Raw genomic sequence first — 21,181 nt, forward strand, 5'->3', positions numbered from 1 at the left:
AAATACATTGCTCGAGTGATGTACTTTTAATACTAATTATTTTTTGATGCACAATAATCATAGTTAGTTTCCAAGTATTAAACTCTCTTTCGACTTTTTGATCTTTTATTTTTTTTGTTTTAAAAAATATGCAGGCACATACCCGATCTCTGTTTGGTTAAAAAGAAGCGTACAAAATAATCTTTCATAGATAGATACATAGAGTTAGCATGTTTTCCTCTTCAATTCCTAAATATATATATTTTTTAAAATTATTTTAGAAAATATAGAGAAGGGGTGAATAACTACGGAGAAATATATAATGCTCATATATGCCTCGAGGTCGATAAGGGTTGATCAAAATGGAATCATGAGGCACTATAGGTTCTCTTTTTTTTTTTTGGTCAAAGTGTCGGTTCCTTCCTTCCTAGTTTTTAAACAATTCGGAGAAGCTGGTTCCTGTAAATAGTAATGACACTTTGAACGGCTAGGATGGACTCTAGCCGCAAATCAACCCCCCCGAAGCATCCACGAGGGCAGAACGTCAAGACCCTCCGAAACCTAAAGCAAACGCCACCCTTCTCTCTCTTTTCCACGAACCTAAACCTTCGGCTGTCTCTCGATCTCTGATGGCGGACGGAGTCGAAGCAGCGGCGGAAAGCGTTGCCGGCCTCTCCATGGACTCATCTACGGCCGGAGCCCCCAGCAAGAAGTATCGCCTTTGTCGCCGTCTTCTTCTCTATAGAGCTCTTCTTCCATCCATTTCCATCTCTTATTCCCTGCATCTCTTTCTCTGCCCCTTTCAGCGCTCTCAAGAAGGAGTTGAAGAAGAAGCAGAAGGAAGAGGAGAAGCGGCTCAAAGAGGAAGAGAAGAAGAAGAAGGTCCCTCCTTAGCTCTTCTTGATAACATTACTCTAATAAAAATATCTCCTTTCCTTCTTTAGTTCACGATTTCATGCGATCGAATGCCTCTCAAAATTTTTAATCCTTGCTAGGCTACTTTTATATAGTTCTACCGATTTTTCTCCAGAATTTCACTCGGTGCTGCTGTTTCTTGCTATTTTTTAGGCCGCGGTTTTGGCGGATTTGCAATCTCAAAAGCCATCTGCCGCAGAAGATGAAGATATGGACCCCACGGTTTGTTTTGCTGCACTTCCTTTCTGTTCTCTGGGAGAATTTGGGAACTTTTTTTTTTCTTTTTTGATGGTGATGATGATGAGAGTTTAAAGGAGTTCTTTCGGTCTGATAGAATGGGGATTTAAATTGTCCTACGGCTTGATTGCAGCAATACTATGAGAATAGGCTGAAGGTCCTTGCATCCCTGAAGGCAGGTGGAGTGAATCCGTACCCTCATAAGTTTCATGCATCCATGTCCGTTGTGGAGTATGTTGAGAAGTATGGAAGTTTGAGCGATGGGGAGCACCTCAAGGATGTTGAAGTCAGTTTAGCGGGTACGTTTTTCATGGAATATTTACTTAAAACTTGTTTGCTTTGCTACCTCCATCTGTTATATATATGATTTTATGCAATGCTAATGAAAAAGCTTTACCTGATGTTAGGGAGAATTATTAACAAGCGTACTTCTTCGTCCAAGCTTTACTTTTATGACTTATTTGGTGGTGGTGTTAAAGTTCAAGTCATGGCTGATGCTAGGTATGAATGACCAAGATAAATTCATCTATATGTTTTTTTTTTCATCTGTACATTTGTGTTGTGATATCATGAATCTAAGTACTAAATGTCATTAAAACAAACCTCTTTTTTGAAATTACCTGTGTGCCAATCATACTACTTTCTGTAACTCATCTTGCATTATTGTTTATAATTGCTACTTCTGCCCCTTGCTTGTATACCATTTCCAAAGTTACACAGATATCATTTTCCTACTCATGTTGGTCTCTTAAAATACATTTACTTCAAATAGAAAGTGCATCTTGGCCGTTCAGCTTGATGAATGAATAACATGTTTAGCAGTTGTTGTGCTAGTATAGCAAATTTTGAATATTGTATTAACATATTTGACAAGCTAGTTTATAGTTTTCGGAACCATGGCATCGCGGTTACCTTTAGTTCAACATGAAAAACTAATGCAGCTCGAGTTCAAAGATCAAGATCATGATTTCTTTCATACTAGAGTGTTTTAATATCCCAATCTTATGAAAGATTATCATAAATCTAATTTTTCTTTTTTTGTGCTGGATTTCCACAAGTTAGTGCAACTCCTCAGCTCAAGAATGAGGTAAAGATTTAAAAGACCAATCAAAGGTGTGAAGAGGCATCTAATTGTTGTTTCCAGAAAAAAGATATAAGAATTATGGCCCACCGAACATGGACAGATGGTCTCTTCCTATAATTTTCGTAAGAAAAAAAGACAAGATCGGGTAAATGAGGAAAAGATTTCATCAGGGGCTCACAGACAAGAGAATGGGGAGAAACAAGAGTTTGGCCATTATAATTTATCTCTTTTGATCTGCTACAAAGAATTGCAGTGGCCTTGACTATTATTAACTGGACATAAGAGGGCCTATAATTGTGATCCCATGATTAAAAGCCAGTGCACGCTATAAACAATGACCATCACAACTTGTAAGCTTAAACCTCTATCGTCTAAATTCTAAGAACCCAATGTTAGCAAATAACCCCAATTAGAACCTCAAGGTTAGTTTTAATCATTTAATTAGCAGAAAATACAATATTTTAAACTTGATTGATGATTCTTTTCTGTCCCAACTCCTCTTAGCCATCAAAACAAGATTTTTTCCCCCCTTGACTACATAAAAAAAGCATCTTGAGTTTAAAGGCATCAGCACTTTTATCAGGTATATATGGTTCCCATAACACATTGGATTACTTCAACAAGGTTGCCTTAAGTGTTTCTATAGGAAGATTGACATGCAACATTTGATGTTACATTTGGATGTTAGTCAAATATTTAGCCCTTCATTGTTTTTCCCTCTCCTGTGTCCATTTTAGCGATAACAATGTTATTGGTAATGTTATTTGCGAAGAAGTCTAATGGTATAAACCACAAGTGAAACTATTATTTGAATTACATGCATGCTATACGGTCACTTTTGCTTTATAACTCACTTCTTTTGCTGTAAATATTCAATTGTTGGTTTTGTTGTGTATTTTGAAATTATTACTTTATTAACACTACAGGCCGTGCTTTTCTATGTGACTATATTATGTTTTCCTGCAAATATAACTTACAAAATGGATGTTGATTCACCTTTTAGAATCCAATTAGTGTAGGTTGCTATATGGAAAAAAAAGTTATCTGAATGCTTGCTTTTCTTTTACATATGAATGTTAACCATATTGGCTTTATGTTAATTAGGGACTCAGACATGGATGAGGTTGAGTTTGCTAGATACCATGCTGGTGTGAAACGTGGTGATATTGTTGGTATATGTGGATATCCAGGTTTGTGAGTTTGCAATTACATTCTTACATCCACGTGTCCTGTATAATCACTATCATTTTAGTACACAGTAACATGTTGATTCAATACTTATGATACTATTGTGGCTTCATTTTTGGTATATAAAAACAATTTTTTCTGGTTACAACATGTAGGAGAAAAGGAATTATGCATAAACTTCGGCGTAGAGAATCCATTTTGAACTTTAAAATTTGCTGATGATGAAATTCATAATACAATTGTAGATTTGGCATTGTGGTTCTGTAGCAATAGATATCATACATATTTACTTTCCATGCAATAGATAAAGATAGTTTGTAAGGGATTTTGCATATATGAATTTCCAGATATGTTGATTAATTGTTCTATTATCACACTGACAATAACTTGCAAAGCTGTTTGGGGATGTGCACATATGTCAAAGTAAGATAGGTCTATTTGATTGTAAAATTCTCAAGTTCAAAAAAAAGTAATTCCTAACTCCTAGGGAATTTAGGTAGGCTTACATGTGAAGTTGAAACAACTCTTAGACAGCTTATATACGTAGCTTAGACTGCATTCTCTGCTCTTTGATTGGAATTTGTGATAATAGACCTCTGACAGTGCAAGTTTGCATGCATTTGGCTCTTCTCCCAGCTTTTGATTGTTTTCTTATGACACATTCTTGTTTTCTGTTTGCGGCTGTGAAAGCATTAAAAGATCATAAAATATATAAAAAAGTAGATTCTTTGATGTTAGCTAACTTCTATATTTTTATTTTGTTGCTATGGTAAGATTCTTAATTGTTGATGCTCTAGAATGCATTAATGTTCAATTGGGATCGCCAATGCTGGATTTATTTTTCCTTTTCCTTTTTAGAAATCTAAAAGTGCATCACAATGTTAAGCTGGTTTTGGTTAATCACAAGCAAGATTATCGTGGATAAACACTTATATTTTGGTTTCTAAATTCGCATCTAAAGATATTAGTATTTCTACAGAGTTATTATTATTCTAGCAATGCCTTTTGACAGAGGATGCCTTTTCTCATGGGGTAAAATATCGATTGATACTAGTTTTAGATTGTGTAGGAGAGGGAAAGATTTGGATAATCTTTCCAAATCTTATAAAGGCGTTGATCTTATTTTTCATCCTTAATATATTCTTACCCCTCTTGGGAACAGTTTGGATAATCTGGTAATCTTCAGTTTGCCTCTTTCTTATTTTGAGTGGATGGCAAGTTTCAAGTGCAGTATGTAGCAGTTCTCTGACAATTGTGTGGGAGGTAATAGGCTTAGGTGGAGTTGGTTTTTTGGACATAAGATTGATAAGATGTCTATGGCTTATCTAAGTGCACCATATTATGATTAAATTCTGAGGAACCATTTCTATCTTTTTGCATTAAGCTAGTTCCTTTTGCCATTTTTGATTCTTCTAGTAGCCTTCTCTTCTTGTTTGCCATTCTACCAATGTGGATAGAAATTCTTGTTTGTGAACAACGTAAGGGCCTAATGATGAAGCCCAGAAATGAGGAGATGATTCAAATACTGTAATGTAAACCTTAATCGAAGGTGGGGTGGGCTTTCTCTGATTAATGCAGTAGCATGTAATTGCCTGGTGTGTTATATATCCATCTTCAATTCCCTTGTCTATATTCTGGCATAGTTTAAGATTATTCAAAGGATTTCTTTCAGCAGCAAAGAAGGGGACGACGGTACCACCATAGTATGGATCTCCAATCAGAAGATACCATGCCAGTCTTTGACATCTCGATATATTGTGTCTGTTATTGGTTTATGCAGTCAGAAGACTATTGAGTGACGAATTTCGTCTTCATCTTCTTTTGGCAAACACAGATGCTACTGGATTTGTAATAAATTAAAGTTACAAAGGAAACTAGTAATTCTGATAGTGTAAATCATTCTAATGAAATTTTGACATCTTAACCAGTTAGGCCAAGCTATGTCTGTGATTTATTTTTCCGTCGATCACAATGTTTTAATTGATATACTTTTGTAAGTGCAAATACACAATAAGTATGCTATGTAGAATTAGTTTAACCTTTTTTACACGTCTTATTGGCTTCATAGGTTGGGAGTAGGAGAGAAATATGACACATGTAACATTGAAGTAGTTGGCTAAGCTATAACCTAATATTCTGGTGAATAGATTAGTCTTAATTGACTTTATACACTAGCCTAGTTGCCATGTCAGCGGCTATTACTTATTATATGAATAACTTGACCTTCACATGTTATGTACGTGACACATAATATGGGTGAAGAGGATTTTTCAATTTGCTAGTAATAGATCAGGGAAGTGAAAAATATAGTAACTGCGGCCACCATTAGTGCTGGAGCAATAGACTAGGCGACTCTAGGATGGACCATTAACTGATCAGTGCAGGAATTTTTCTTCTTTTTTTTTTCGTATTTAAGAGCTATGCTATCTTCTCCAAAGAAACATGCTCTGTTGTCATTTGACTTAGGGTCTTCTTTCTTATGCTACAGGAAAGAGTAAAAGAGGAGAGCTTAGTATCTTTCCAAAGAAGTTTATTGTCCTATCCCCATGCCTTCATATGATGCCAAGACAGAAATCTGCCCTCAGTGCTGATAATGCTGCTGCAAAGGTGCAAAATATGTAAATATGAAAACCTTCATGCTAGCATTTTATATTGCTTAATGGACTTAGTTGTCATGTGGATAATCCTTTCTTTTTATACAAATGATTTCAACTTGGTTTACAGAAAAATGAAGGGAAAACAACATCAAATGTGTGGGTTCCGGGAATGACACGGAATCCTGAAACATATGTCTTGAAAGATCAGGTAACTCTTATAGTCTTCCTTGTTTACTTGAAAAGTCTCCTATAATAATGCACTGAATTATGACATAGATATAACATCCTCTGTTTATTATAGAGGCCGATCCTTGGTGCAATGATAAGGTTGCTCCATTGTAACTGGGGCATCATCGGTTCAAAATATGGAAATAGCCTTTCCGCATGTGGGGGTAAGGCTGCATGCATCTAGCTCTCCCCAAATCCCTCATTGGTGGAAGCCTTGTGCACAGGAATGCCTTTTTTTTTTTTTACTTATGACTACATTTGTGTTGATAATTAGGGATCATGAACTTAACAATGTCAAACCCATTCCATAATTGTACTCACTTCTGCCCTTCTCCTATTCCTGTTGCTTCATTTGACTGTGAGGAATGCAAAACCTTTCACCCTCCAGGGAATTTTAGTTGTCCTCTTGCTTCTGTTTCTGCCACTGGCTCTTTAGATTATGATACTGGACAGCATGATCGACTGCAGATGAAAGCTTGTGACACCGTGTCTATTTCTTAATGAAGAGTTGGGATGCCACCTTCTCATTTAAAATACTTAATCTCGAAAAATTTGGCACGGCACTTCAACTATATTTTCCATGTAATTTCAGTATTCTCACAATTTGTACCATTTAGGGGCTGTTTATAGGAACCAAATATTAAACATTCTTAAGTTCGCAAGGTGTCTGGTACATGTTGGTTCTTGTTTTCAGGCTGCACAGAATTTCTGGCCAGATGATCTCTGAATGCGTCCTCTTAATCAATTTAGTTAGAACATATGCTTAATCCTTGTTTGCATGTTTTTGTGTTTGTTTCACGGCCTTGTGTTTGCTTTCTTTTCTTTTCTTTCTTTTTTTTTTTTTGGGGGGGGGGGTGTTATTCTTTTGGCCTCCCACTCTTGGAACGTTGGCTCTCTTTTAAGGGTTTGAATATCAGGATTATGCCTCACTTTTGTAATGGTACTGTATGCTTTTCCCTAAGAAAAGACTAGCCAAGTTATTTTTGACACCGGTATTCCACCAATTCTTTTCAGTGCGAATTTTTTGATTTTGCCGTTCTTTTGAATTTATTGATGTCATTTATTGTCCACATTAAGTTAAATCTTAAGGTCTTTAAATCATTCATCGCAGTAAAAAAAGGTTATTGTGCTTGGAATAGGTGAAGCCATCCTAAGAAGTTAGAAAGGTTGGATAAGGTTGTAACACAATTCTTGGGTGTAATGTTGACCTTATTATTCATAGTACATAATATAACCTTAATCACTTTATCTTATAAGATGCAGTAAAAAAGTTGTATATTTGAAATTTTAACTGCTTGCAATCTTAAGATTGAGGTAAGCTTGTAAAATATGAAAGTTATTTTATTAGCATAAAATAGTTCAGACAAATTTAAAGGATAAGGCTTGGCTTGATCAGGTGGTAATGCACTTCTTGAATGCAATTGTCCTTGCCACCATACGGCAGTTTTATTTTTTACTTTTTTAATAAGTATGAAACTAAAGATTGAGTAGTTCTAGATTTTTTGTCGAGACTTGATATGTTTAGCTGATCGGGAAGCTTGGACAATGAAGAGAATTTTGAATTGCATAACATGGGACAATAAGAGAGATGGAAGTTGTATATTAGATAAGATGGAATAGCAAGAAATGCACCAATAGAAATATAATGAGATGGAGAGCTATAATAGAACGGCAAACATTGTTGATTTTACCAAATTGATTCAAATCAGTGGGACAAAACTTGTCAGATATGGTTATTTCTTACGACGTGTTTGTTGTGAAAACTCAAATAGACTTGCAGTGCTTGGAAAACTTTACTGTGAGATTTTTTCCCCCTGTCCTGGCTGAGTCAAATATGACTAGTGAATTAAAGACTAAGCTGTATGAAATTGTCAGGAGTCTGAAGAAAGCATATCACACGTTGTGAATAGTCTTATGAAGTTAGATTTGTTATTAGATGCTCTAGAAAGTGGACTGTAAAATTCTGACAGCATAATGGAGATCATGCTAAGAAGCTTTTTCTGCTTTGGAAGCATAATTTTCTTTGTTATTTTGAACACCAGTCATGGTTTTCTAGATTGTCTTCCAAAGAGATGGGAAGAGGCACCATGTATAGCGAAGATGTTTTTGGATATTTTTTTTAATAAATGTTTTTTTACAATCACACTTCCTGGTGTAACTTTTTCTCATTATCTGATGACTAAAGTCAATCCGTAGTATATTGAAGTCTTTAAATATCAGGTCAAATGTATCATGTGCAACAACTTGGTCAGTTTGCCTTCTTTATCATATTCTCTCCAAACTCTATATCAATAGTTTCTTAGTGATCCTATATTATACAGGAGAAAATGTTCATCCATCTACATTACATTAGTGATGCTTCTTTCAGTTTCTTTGATTTTTTTTTTCATGCTGTTTTAGGAAGTGCCAATTACTACTGGAGTCTCACTGTTTTGGCTAATTATTCAAGCACGATTTAGAAATTCTGAATGCCAGGGGAATATCATCTTTGACGTACAATTCAGTTGCATAGTTAATCAATGCTTATTGATTGACTTCCATTTAAATATCTACTCTCTTTGATGTAGGAAACAAGATATCGTCAACGGTATCTGGATCTGATGTTGAACCATGAGGTTAGGCAAATATTTAAGACCCGAGCAAAGATTATCTCTTACATCCGAAGTTTCCTTGACAATCTTGGTTTCTTGGAGGTTATGTTCTGGACCTACATTTTCTTGTCTTGATATCATCTGTACTTTTCAGTCTTGTGTCCAGTTTTAAAACATTTTTCTTGTATTGTCAGGTGGAAACACCGATGATGAACATGATTGCTGGTGGAGCAGCTGCAAGGCCTTTTGTTACTTATCACAATGAACTGAACATGAAGTTGTACATGCGTATTGCGCCGGAGCTTTACCTAAAGGAGTTGGTTGTTGGTGGGCTGGACCGTGTTTATGAAATTGGAAAACAGTTTAGGAATGAGGGGATTGATTTAACTCATAATCCTGAATTTACTACCTGCGAGTTTTATATGGCTTTTGCAGACTACAATGATTTGATGACACTCACGGAACAAATGTTATCTGGTAAGCACTATGAGTCTTTTTCTTTTCTCTATTTTTCTTTTCTAATATATTGTGGATGCACCGTCCGAGACTTGGAAGTTGGAACTGGAAGCTCCTCCAAATGGAGGGGTATTTTTGCCACTAGGGCATCATGCGGTTTACAATAGTAGCCTCGAAAACTGTGCTCTAATTCACTGTGAATAGGTTAACTTCTGTGGCACTACTGTTATGGTTTACTTATTCAGAAAATTCCAAACAGGAATGGTCAAAGAGCTAACAGGTAGTTATAAAATAAAATATCATGCAAATGGGGTGGACAAGGATCCAATAGAGATTGATTTTACTCCTCCCTTCAGGTATGCCTTATAACCACATATATTATTATAATTCCAGGTTAAATCAACACATATAAGTGTCATCTAAATATGAAGTGATTGATGCTGTTTTCATCAGACGAATCGACATGATTGAAGGATTGGAATCTATGGCCAACCTCAGTATACCAAAAGATATTTCAAGTGAAGCAGCAAACAAATATTTGTTGGATGCATGTGAAAAATTCGAGGTCAAATGCCCCCCTCCTCAGACTACTGCAAGGCTGTTGGACAAGGTCTATACTTTCCCAATCATCATTAGCTTTACTATAGCAATAGAAAATTTGAGATTCCAAGTGATAATGAACAACTGTAAAGAAAGGATTTATCTGAGCTGTCGAAGTATTTGCACTGTAATTATGCCACATTTTTTCTTCTGAAAGGGATGAGTGAAAAAAGGGCACAACCTTAACAAAAGATACAAGAAACCCATGTATACATGGTTCATATATTAAATCTTATATTCTTGAATGAATAAGGAAAATCTCCATTTCTATAAGAGAGTAATTTGCTGTTTATTCATTAAATTTTGATAAATTAATTTGCCTTATTTGTAGTGCTCCTAGTTATCGATCTAAACAAAGAGTAAAATTCTGCTTGTATTCAATTGGCAGCTTGTTGGGCATTTTTTGGAGGAGACTTGTGTAAATCCAACCTTTATTATTAACCATCCAGAGATAATGAGTCCATTAGCCAAGTGGCATAGATCAAGACCAGGCTTGACTGAGCGGTTTGAATTGTTCGTTAACAAACATGAGGTATGTTAATTTTTTTCTTTTTTTGTGCTTGCAAACTCATTCTTCACTTTTATTCATGACTAATGCTATCTATATATAATATTCAGGTATGTAATGCATACACGGAATTGAATGATCCTGTTGTACAACGTGAACGTTTTGCTGAACAGGTGAAGGTACTGTTCTACATTTGAGTTATAAATCTTGAAAAAGGAAATGTCTGAAATAATATGGTAGTTTAGTTAATTGATTTCGCACTTCAGATTCTTGCTTGTTGATACATGAAATTGTCTATTACCTGTAGTTCTAACCTGGCAGCAATGGTTGCAGGATCGGCAATCAGGTGATGATGAGGCAATGGCTTTAGATGAAACATTTTGCACAGCTCTTGAATATGGGCTGCCACCAACTGGAGGTTGGGGGTTGGGGATAGATCGGCTTGCAATGTTGTTTACAGATTCTCAAAATATAAAGGTTGGCTGTTTTCATATTTGTCATGTTAATTTCTTGACTTCTGAATGTTTATAGGTGCTAATAATAGTTAAATAACACAATGGATATATTGAATTACGTGAATGCAGGAAGTTCTTCTCTTTCCTGCCATGAAGCCTCAAGATGAGCCTTCTAGCAAAGGTAATTAAGCAACACTTTGACTGAATCAGTATCACCTTTCTCTTTTTGAACATGAAAATGGAGATGAAGTGCTTAAGTTTTAAACCCTAAGAATTCAGGTTCAAAGGTAAGAAACCAACAGCCGCTCTGCGTGATAATTACCCTAGTTAGGTTTCATACCCCAAAGTGTTGTTTGAGATGATGACTTTAATGGAAGGATGTGGTCCTAGAGAATAATGATCTGCACCATACAATATATACTGTTATTTTTTAAGGGTGGGGCACTCTGGTTAAATGTTACAGTTTTTCTGTTAGATCATTAGCAACTGTTATTAAAGAAATGTGGAGTTCTTGTTAATACTAATGCATTCCTCAATTAAGCTATGGGTTTGAATGAACACTTATCATTAATCAAGTAGGTTTGGTGAGTGGGACAGATCGTGGGAAGATGGTTCTTTGAGGAGGGTGGAAAATTTTTTGAATCTGATGAGCAGCAGGATTCTTAGATGAAAAGTACGGGGATTGGTACAACATCGATGAGTGAACCAACTCCAGTCAGCTGAACAGGATGGGAAGCTGTAAAGAGTGTAAAACTGTTATGTCATGCTAGAATCAGGTGATTGAAAAGAATGTTCAATTGACTTGATCGAAAGGAAGTGGATACTATGAAAAAAATTCCAAATATTATTTCATGTTGGTAGTTTGCTAACAGAGTAAGAACTCTTGAAAGGAAGAAGGTTGACAATTATAACCTTGTTATAAGATTTTGCATGCATGCGTGATAGATTCTTGTAAGTTGTGGAGAGAGAGGGGGGAGTGAGCCATGTTTTTGTCTTCTGATACCTATGATGGACTTTTGTTTGATGATTGTATTATCCAAATGTCATTGGAGGGTTGATGATCTTATCTATGATGTGTTATGCCTGACCTTGTGTTGAGGAAAGGTGGCAGTTGTATGCATTTGGTTTTGTAACCTTTCTGGTGCTTTTCCATCTTTATAGATGGTGGACTATAGCAAATGGGGGTGCATGTGACATAAGACCTGCATAATTTTGCGGGAGAGAACGATGAAAGCACCTCAGGTTGTTTTTTAGGCTCAGTCATTGTACAAAGGGGTGGAGGTATAAAATGTCAAGGAGGAAGTAGTGGCTTTCCCAGCAAGGGGAATGATAACTTGGGCTATATCATTGGGTCCATGTTCTAAGGATGAGGGGGGCGGGGCAGTGATTGACAATGATTTTGTAGAACTTCTAGATGCCCCTGAGGGAAGGAACAAAGGAGGCTGTCTTGCAATTTGAGGGCTATATGGCAATTTAATGGTCGTTAAGATTGAATATACCAGTGACAGCCAAATGATGTGGGTGGATATGTGCCTAAGGAATCAAGGACAGTCACACTATGCAAGCAGGCAAGCATATTTGTGTTGTAAATCTTCATACCAAAAAAGAAAAAAACACATCTCTTGCCAATTTTTGGGGGCAGTTGGTCCATTATGCTGCATACGGTTGATATCTAGTGTTTTAAGCTGTGTTTATTTAAAAGCAGCCTAACCATCCTGAGTGCATCGATCTATTTTGGCAATTAGAGCTGTATTCCTTTCCACCAACTCCATTTTTCCTGGTATTCAAATGCTTGATCTGTGGATTGGAAGCAGAAGATAGTTAGTTTATCAGGCTAAACAAGATCTTATTTCATCTGTTAGATGTTTGTACTTATGCTTCTCTCCTACAATTTTGAAAGACTAGCATGTTAAACGATCTCTAGAGTCATGTACCTTTGACCTAATGTTTTCAAAATGAAATTGGGCTGCAGCTTAGTTGGATCTCTATCAACCGGACCTGGTGCTGAAGTTTTGCTCAGATATTTATTTTGAGGAGGCATATGCCTGCCGGCACCACAATTCACTGCAGCATGGATAGGTAATATTAGAGTCTCCGGAGTCATCTGTCATGTTTTATTCAATTTTCTCAGTATAGAAACTGTTGTTTTGCTTCTTACACATCCAATTAAAATGTGTTCTAATACTTGTTACCTCACTTCTATTCAAGTTAATGTGAGCTGTTTTTACCCCATTGTGGAATATGTTTCTTTATACAAGTATACCATTTGATTTTTTTTTTTTAATGCAATGCTTCCTTATGTGAAATAAAAGGACATTTCCCATTAGTAATTGGGAATTCACCCCACTCCACTGAATAACCTTTAAACCAACAGAAGAATGCTATGTATTCATTGCCTTGTAACGTCATGTAAATCGACATTTTACGTTGTTGGTGGTTAACAAGAAAAATATAGTTGCATACTGAGACTGGAGTGGATATGAAGTGTAAACGAGCAATGCTAACTAATACCCATACAGATAACCACTCTGAATGGTCAGGGGTTAGCGGCCCTAAAATTCTTCTTACAAGCACCTGCCATCCCTAAGTGCAGTTAATTATGCAGAAATCCTTTATTTTTGAGATTTGTCTGCAGTGTATTAGTTTAGAATGTGTTATTATATGTTGCAGGCAATCTGCTATTCAACTGCCTAATTTGCATTTTTTATTCAGGCTTTTTAGACCTAGTGTAGTATTTATTGCTGCAGGCGGTAGAGTTTTTTGTGTATGGAATTTGGATGGTATAGCTTTTGCTAATAGAATTTTTAATGAAAAAATAGTTTGGTGTGTGGTAACTATATTTATAAAATGCTGAGAAACTTCAAGAAATAATGTTGTTAATATGAGAAAATGATAATAAAAAATATTACATAGTACTTTCTATTTTCTAACCGTATGTATTATTATAATTATTATTATGGAATATTTATTTGTTATTTTAATCAAATAATATAGTAAATGATAAATTTTATATTTATTATCAATATAATAATAAATATAATATTATATTATTATAATATGATATTATTATTTTAATAAAATATTATAATAGCTAATATTTTTGCAATAGAATGGTGAATGGAATTTCTACTCGAATTAGGCATGCTATTATAATTAGGAGTTACCTTACTTTGAACACAATGAACAATGTAATTCCTTTGTAAATAAAAATTAAATCTTGAATGAAGATGTGAAATGGAAAAGAAACATGAAAGAACATGACATACTAGCAAGTTTAACATCTGGGGCATAGCTACCAAAAATTTAATCCAGAAGATTGAGATGAACACATGTACGAGGGAAAATAGAGAGAAAAGTGAAGAAAAGAGCATATTGATATGAACAAATGATTCAACCTTATTGGACTTGTTCATTAATCTCTTCATATTTTCAAATAGAATTTTACATTTAATGTTTTAAAATGATCATGAGAGAGAAATAACTATAATATTTTGTTTATTTTTTAGAGGAGTTAAGATACAAAGGTGGGGTCAAAGCTCCTAAAAGACCAAAACCTACAAACATGGGAAATGAACTACGGCTGTATCCGCCCAAGCCGGAGTTCTTATTTAATGAATCTACGTTATCTAGCAATCTCACTGATCTATCCACAGGCTGATTTGCTTCTCTGGAACAACGCATCACTGAGGAAAAAAAAAAAAAATCCAATGACGACAAGCAGTGATTGATATTGCCTGAAGGGGTGAATGTGCTCCAGTTCTGCATGCCCTGAGAAATGTTGAGCAATATCAGAGATCCATTTGATGACTACAGCGGAGTCTCCTTCCCAGCCATATTTCTTTGTAGTTAAGTAATATTGTTTGGTATAGCAGCCTTGGTTTGAAGCTAAGGTGGTGGCTGCCATACTAATAGCTCTCCTAGATCCAGCATGTATTACCTCACCTTCATAATTTCTGATATTATAGCCCAACCCCTGGAGTGAGTTCATTCCAAGAAGCATCAAAGTTTACCTATGAAACCAATCATGGATAAGGGTTTAATAGAGCTTACCGAGCTGCCGGTATCCCAATTCTGTAGACCCCTGATTTCCGCCGACTTCGACATATAGCTAAGTTATTCCTCTGCAAGGTGATGAGCTAGATTGTAAGCTCTGGAGGGATTGAAATCTTTGTTTTGGAATAGGTACTCATTTTTGCAGTTCCAAATTGCCCAAGCTTTGCAGGATATGAGTGTGCTAGGGAATTCATTAATAAAGCATTCATTGCATAATCCAATAGGCAACTGAATGGATGTAACTAAAGAAATATTCTAGTATTGGCAAATGGCAATGCAATTCAATCCCGTTCGAGCAGCATGAGAACACTCAAATAAACGGTGGTGGATTTTGTCTGGATGTACGGTACAAAGCACAAGTTGTGTTTTGATCTGTAATGATCGAAATACAACTTGTGAAAACTGCAGCATAATTGTCCGTATTCTTGCATTCCAATGATCTGAGGTGCACTTGGCCAACCAATAAGAATATATACGGATTGGATGGCCTCAAGAACTTTCAATACTCCAAAGGAATATAAGAATAATTTGGAAGGACTTCTTTATTTTTATTTTTTCCTGTTTCTTTTTTATTAGAGAGTGAAAGAAAGGTTTCTTTCTATCAGTTAATTGTACTAGATATTATTTGGTATATATAAAATTGTCTAATCTAACTTAACTAAAATCAATAAATAAATAAATAGAAGAAAGGGATCAAATAAATTGGATGAACTTCTTGGTAATTACAAATTATTGATCTAAAATTTTAGTAACTATACCAAGTACATATGTATTCAAAAAGTAAAAGTCGATCCTATTTTATCCATGCGCAGGGAACAATATTTAGATCTAAAAAAGTTGCACTTGGTAGTATCAAATGTCTGGACTCGGTCAAATCAATCGTTTGGCTTGTCAAATTGAGGAAGATTTGGAGGGACAACCCCTACATCCAAACTAGCAAACAAGCGAAGCTTAGACCCAATCCATTCTCAAAGTTTAAGGACATTGGTGCAATATGGTTGCAAGCTAAGATCCAAACTCTAACCAAATCAAATATGATTTTTACTGGATGAAACATAGTTCGATCAAACATGAAGATGACCTAGAAAAATTGATTCAACAACCCAACTCAAGCCCGTTCAAGCATTCAAGTTTGAAAATAATTTGCCCAACCTAACCCATATGATAAATAGGTCGGGTTTAGTCCCAATTCCCGAAGACAAATTGATGAAGCCAAGCAAACTAGTCTCAACCATTGCAACCCTAATCGGACCAATGTCCCAGGAAAAAAAAAAAAAACTGAAAGGAACACTCAATCTCCCCCATTACAAAGCAAGCACCAACCATCCTTAACGTCGAAAGTGAATAAAATCATAAATTTATCAAATCGACTAACATAATCATGAGACAGAAATCACAATCTCCATCAAATTCTCCTCACCAAATGTATCTTGTACATAACATGTGCAAAGATCCAGTACACAGGCACTTTAAAGATGGAATCAGACGAATTGGACGGTCCAGATTCCAAGTCTCTTAAGAATCAAACACCACCACTAACGAAACAGAGAAGCCCTGAACCAAATCAAAGAACACAAGAAGAGGGGGGCACTATGGCCAATTCCCATCCAACAGTATAAACCGTTTCCCACCCGGACTCCAACTGCCTTTCCCCCCATATTCCTCCCCTCCCTCCGCTCCCCCCTATAAAAAGCCCCCAGCTCTCACGGCAATTCTCCAACAAGCCCGAGTGGAGAAGCTCGCGACCACCAGCATCGGAGGCGGCCACCGCCTCCTCTTGGACAAGAAGCGGCGCCCTCCCCTCCGCCGGCGGCAGCCACTCCGACCTTCTCTTCCTCGCCGGGCGGTGGCTCCCTCAATCCTTCTCTCCTCTGTTCTGTTTATATATATCCGTGTATAGGTTAGAAAGAGAGATGCTCACCATCAAGAGGGTTCCGACGGTCCTCTCCAATTACCAGGAGGAGGATGCCGAGCCCCTCGGCTGCGGCCGCAACTGCCTCGGCAACTGCTGCTTGCCTGGTATGTGGAATTCTCCGTCCAAAGTCGTTCCTTTTCCACGAATTTTCCTTTGTTTTAAATGTGTTTTTAGATTTCTTGGGTAATTTTTAGATGAATGTATTGATTTTTGGTTCGTGTTATTGCCTGCAGTCTCGAAACTTCCCCTTTATGCCTTCAAGCGCGATTCTACATCGGCCAGTGGGTCTTCTTCCAACTCAGAGGATCCTTCGTCGAACTTTTTTCTCCAATCGCTGGTGCTTCGTGAGGTATTTGTTCATGAATTGATGCTAAAAATCCCTTCTTTTTGATTGATTGGTTGTTTTCTCTGCTGGAATTGTGTGATTCTATGGGATTTTGTATGTGGGATTGGTAGTGGGAGGATCGAATGAGCCAGGGCCTGTTTCGATACGATGTGACAGCCTGCGAGACCAAGGTGATCCCTGGAGAGCTTGGATTTATAGCTCAATTGAATGAGGGCAGGCACCTCAAGAAGCGGCCCACCGAGTTCCGGGTTGACCGTGTTCTCCAGCCCTTCGACTCCAACAAGTTCAACTTCACCAAGGTGGGGCAGGAGGAGGTGCTCTTCCGCTTTGAGGCAGGTGGTGATACCAGGTCTCACTTCTTCGAAAGCGCCCCTGTCGGTGCTACCGAGCCTCCCAATGTCGTCGCAATCAATGTAAGAAAACTATCCTTGCATATTATTGAATTGTTGTAATCTTTGTTGTACATTTTCATATAGATTTGTGGTGTTTTCAATGATTATAGGTGAGCCCTATAGAGTATGGCCATGTGCTTCTGATTCCCCGGGTGCTCGAATGCCTGCCTCAAAGGAATGATCATGAGAGCTTCTTGCTTGCTCTGAACATGGCTGCAGAAGCAGGAAGCCCTTACTTCAGACTGGGCTACAACAGTTTGGGTGCTTTTGCCACCATCAATCACCTCCACTTCCAGGTCTAACTTTGATTTCTGTACTTCATGAACATGTTTTACTAATCTGGGTTAGCTATATATGTTAGAGTATTTGAAGAATCTCAGTTGTGATTGGTAAAGGAATGTTTTGTTTCTGTGGTGCAGGCTTATTACTTGTCAGTGCCCTTTCCTGTAGAGAAGGCTCCGACACGAAGGATACCGATAAAAGGTCAGTCGGAAAATGGTGTGAAGATTTCAGAATTGTTGAATTATCCTGTCAGAGGCCTGGTCTTTAAAGGCGGGAACACCTTAAAGGATTTATCTGATGTAGTTGCTAGCTCCTGCATATGTCTTGAAGAAAATAATATCCCATTCAATGTGCTTATTTCTGATTCCGGCAGGAGGATCTTCCTCTTTCCACAGGTATCAAATGTCAATAATCTTGCTCTTATTACTTATGTTGCTCATATTACTGAATTTCCTCTAGAACTCTGATACAAGAGTCTGCCATTTCTAGGTTTTTAAAGAGTTTGATTTATTAGAGGTAGTTTATCTTAGTTTGCTGTTATTCTCACTTTATGAATAAGGGATGCAAGTTACAGCTACAAAGATCAGTAGCTTACATGATATGATTGCCTGGTCTTTTTAGAAAATGCAGTGGTCTCTTTTTTAGTTTCCATGGAACAATTTAAAAGTCTATCATGAACAGCTCCAAAACCTTGTATCTGCTACTAACTTATCATACTAAATAATTTTAGGTTTCCGAGACCCTTGATTCATAGAAATTAATGACTGTTAACAACAAATATTGTATGTGATAATGAGACCTATGTAGGAAAAATCTGGTGGAAACCGGCAGCAATGTGTCTTGATTTTATTAATGAAGTCTATATGCACATATTCTGTGATGTCATTACAAGTATCGATTGTTGCTTTTCTAATAAGGAGAGCCCCATCTGCCAGTCTATATACATTTCCAAAGTCACATTTAAGTGATATTTTGATATTGGCTGATTTCCTCCACTTAGTAAGGCACACACTTTACAGCAGACTTTACTAGTAGAATGTCTTAGAATTTACTTGTTATATAAACAGGTATTGATCCTATTACTCTCCAATGTTACAGTATGACTGGCTGCCAAGACATTGATGCAGAAATTACAAAAGTAATCTCCTTAGAGAAACAAAAATAATCACCTCCTTAAGGCTGAAAATGTCATGAGTATTAGCCGCTCACTATCCTCATGCATTTTCTTTTTTGCCTCATACTATTTATTTTTCAAATATTTCTGTTGGTTCCTGTCTCAGTATTTTTGGTGTCCGTAGGCTTTTCAGTACTTGTACCTCAGGTAGCAGAAACTACTTCAATTTTTCTTCTTTCTAACCTGATGATTCACCACTACTTTATAATTATCTTCCTTGAGAAATTGTTTACACCTTTGCTATTCTCAACATTATTGAATTTAACACTAAATCAAGCAAATAAATTTGGAAGGGAGAGAGACTTCTTGCTTTGTATACTATAAGGAGTATAACTTTAAAAATACATCATAACTTATCAATGTTTATTTTGGTGTTGGGCTTGACACATAATTAATGGGGAACCTCTGTTAAATCTTATACATTTTCAGGGAGAGTAATTTCATAGAGAAGAATCTCGCACCTGTTCCTAAGGGCATGTCCAAAATTAGATAATTTATTTGTTGTCTGTGGCATCATCAAATTTAAATGGTAAAGCCTGTCCTTATTTTAAATGTTCATGTCAGAATTTGAAAAGGTAACAACTATTTTTTCTTCGATTTAGTAAGAAAATATATTTTTGATATGATATGAACTTTTTTGGTTTGCGGCATTGTACTTGAATTTTATTTACGCAAATATATATATATATATATATATATATATATATATATATATAATATTTATATCTGACATAATTGATTTGTCAAAAGCACTTAGATAGTATAGTCGCTATTCCATTTTCTGCTGTGTGTTCCATATCTTGGCAAGACCATCTTTCTCTTTTATGAAATATTAATCTGTTGCTAAAGAGTTGGGATTAGGGCCTACAGATACAGGTACATAGCAGTCACTTGTTAGTTGGAACTGCTTCAACTTGACTGTTTTCCCTCTTATAGGAAGACGGTTCTCTCCTTGCATTTAGTCCTTGTATGATGACATTTCTTTTGCCTATCAACAAGAAGAAAACAAATGTAATAACCTATGCTCTTGTATCATGATATCGCTAACTAGTTGTACTAATTTGCCCTGTTTGATGAACATGCAGTGCTATGCTGAGAAACAGGCCCTTGGTCAAGTGAGCCAGGAGCTATTGGATACTCAAGTGAACCCTGCTGTGTGGGAGATCAGTGGGCACATGGTGCTGAAACGAAAGAAAGACTTCGAAGAGGCATCAGAGGCCTATGCATGGAGGCTCTTGTCTGAGGTGTCTCTCTCTGAGGAGAGGTTTCGAAGGGTGAAGGCTTACATCTTTGATGCCATCCGTTTGGAGGAGTCTGAAGAGGAGATAGATGCAAACGAGAACAAGGGAACTCTTCTGCAGGTTTCCTCACTGGCTGCTCATTTTGACGAAAGGTGTCGAGTTCTTCAGTGAAGGATGGATAGGTTACTTCCAACAGATACAGTTATTTAGTTTGTTTTAGCTGTGCCTTCTTTTTTGTAGCCTTTGAAGAGATAAGGGGGAGTGATATCATGGCTCTGCATGGCAGCACTGTCTAAATTTTTTTGATTGGTGCTTTTGATATGTAGTTACTTGAGTCAATCAAAATCTTTGAATCTTTATAAGGAAATATTTGCTGTATGTGGGTTTGACCCTATTACAATGAATGTCTAGTTCTGCTCTCTTTCTCTCTCTCCCCCCACCTTTCTTCATCATCATCATCATGCGGTGCCTAGTCTAAGGCATCTCGTGCGACAATTAGAATTAGAATGAGCAATGTAAGACAGAAACTAAGGAGCACATTCACCTATAAATAACTGATGTATATTGATAATTTCATGTTGCTGTAGATTGAATAGTTAATCTCATATTGATGTATATGTAAAACTTTTTTATTACAAGGATGTCTTGTTAGGAAAGTGGATGCCCAGTGGTGAAGTTCTGCGACTCTATTATGGGGAGGCAAACACATATTGAATAAATGGCTAATCTTGGTGGCTGTTCATCATTCAGTACATCATAGCATTTTATATACTGGGTTAAATGAACAAGCTAGAAGTTTGACCCATATTTGACTGAATCGCATTTTATAGTACGTGTGGCAGGATATACTCTCTTGATTCTGTATACAGGGTTAAATAAACATAATTGATGATAAGATAATACAAGAAGGATCTTTAGACCTTATAAGGCTAACCACATT

At 36.6% G+C, this 21,181-nt stretch overlaps 2 protein-coding genes across 2 annotated transcripts; both read left to right on the top strand.

Moving 5' to 3' along the window:
* Window positions 1-265: 265 nt before the first annotated feature.
* LOC103717172 (lysine--tRNA ligase, cytoplasmic) lies at window positions 266-13,070 on the top strand. The gene is made up of 17 exons (XM_008805460.6): window positions 266-691; window positions 786-861; window positions 1,048-1,116; window positions 1,265-1,430; window positions 1,539-1,632; window positions 3,320-3,405; window positions 5,892-6,010; window positions 6,128-6,208; window positions 8,796-8,921; window positions 9,014-9,296; window positions 9,535-9,631; window positions 9,729-9,885; window positions 10,264-10,407; window positions 10,494-10,562; window positions 10,717-10,860; window positions 10,968-11,019; window positions 12,811-13,070. The coding sequence occupies exons 1-17, from the start codon at window positions 609-611 to the stop codon at window positions 12,813-12,815; spliced, it is 1,851 nt and encodes a 616-aa protein (XP_008803682.2). The 5' UTR covers window positions 266-608; the 3' UTR covers window positions 12,816-13,070.
* Window positions 13,071-15,486: 2,416 nt separating this feature from the next.
* LOC103717173 (GDP-L-galactose phosphorylase 1-like) lies at window positions 15,487-20,662 on the top strand. Its single transcript, XM_008805461.6, has 6 exons — window positions 15,487-16,910; window positions 17,040-17,155; window positions 17,263-17,565; window positions 17,655-17,840; window positions 17,964-18,221; window positions 20,086-20,662. The coding sequence occupies exons 1-6, from the start codon at window positions 16,805-16,807 to the stop codon at window positions 20,410-20,412; spliced, it is 1,296 nt and encodes a 431-aa protein (XP_008803683.3). The 5' UTR covers window positions 15,487-16,804; the 3' UTR covers window positions 20,413-20,662.
* The last annotated feature ends 519 nt before the right edge of the window (window positions 20,663-21,181 follow it).

The sequence above is a fragment of the Phoenix dactylifera genome, chromosome 11 (assembly GCF_051530095.1).
Source record: "Phoenix dactylifera cultivar Ajwa chromosome 11, Ajwa_hap1_PhDact_Kaust_v1.1, whole genome shotgun sequence".
Classification (NCBI taxonomy): domain Eukaryota; kingdom Viridiplantae; phylum Streptophyta; class Magnoliopsida; order Arecales; family Arecaceae; genus Phoenix; species Phoenix dactylifera.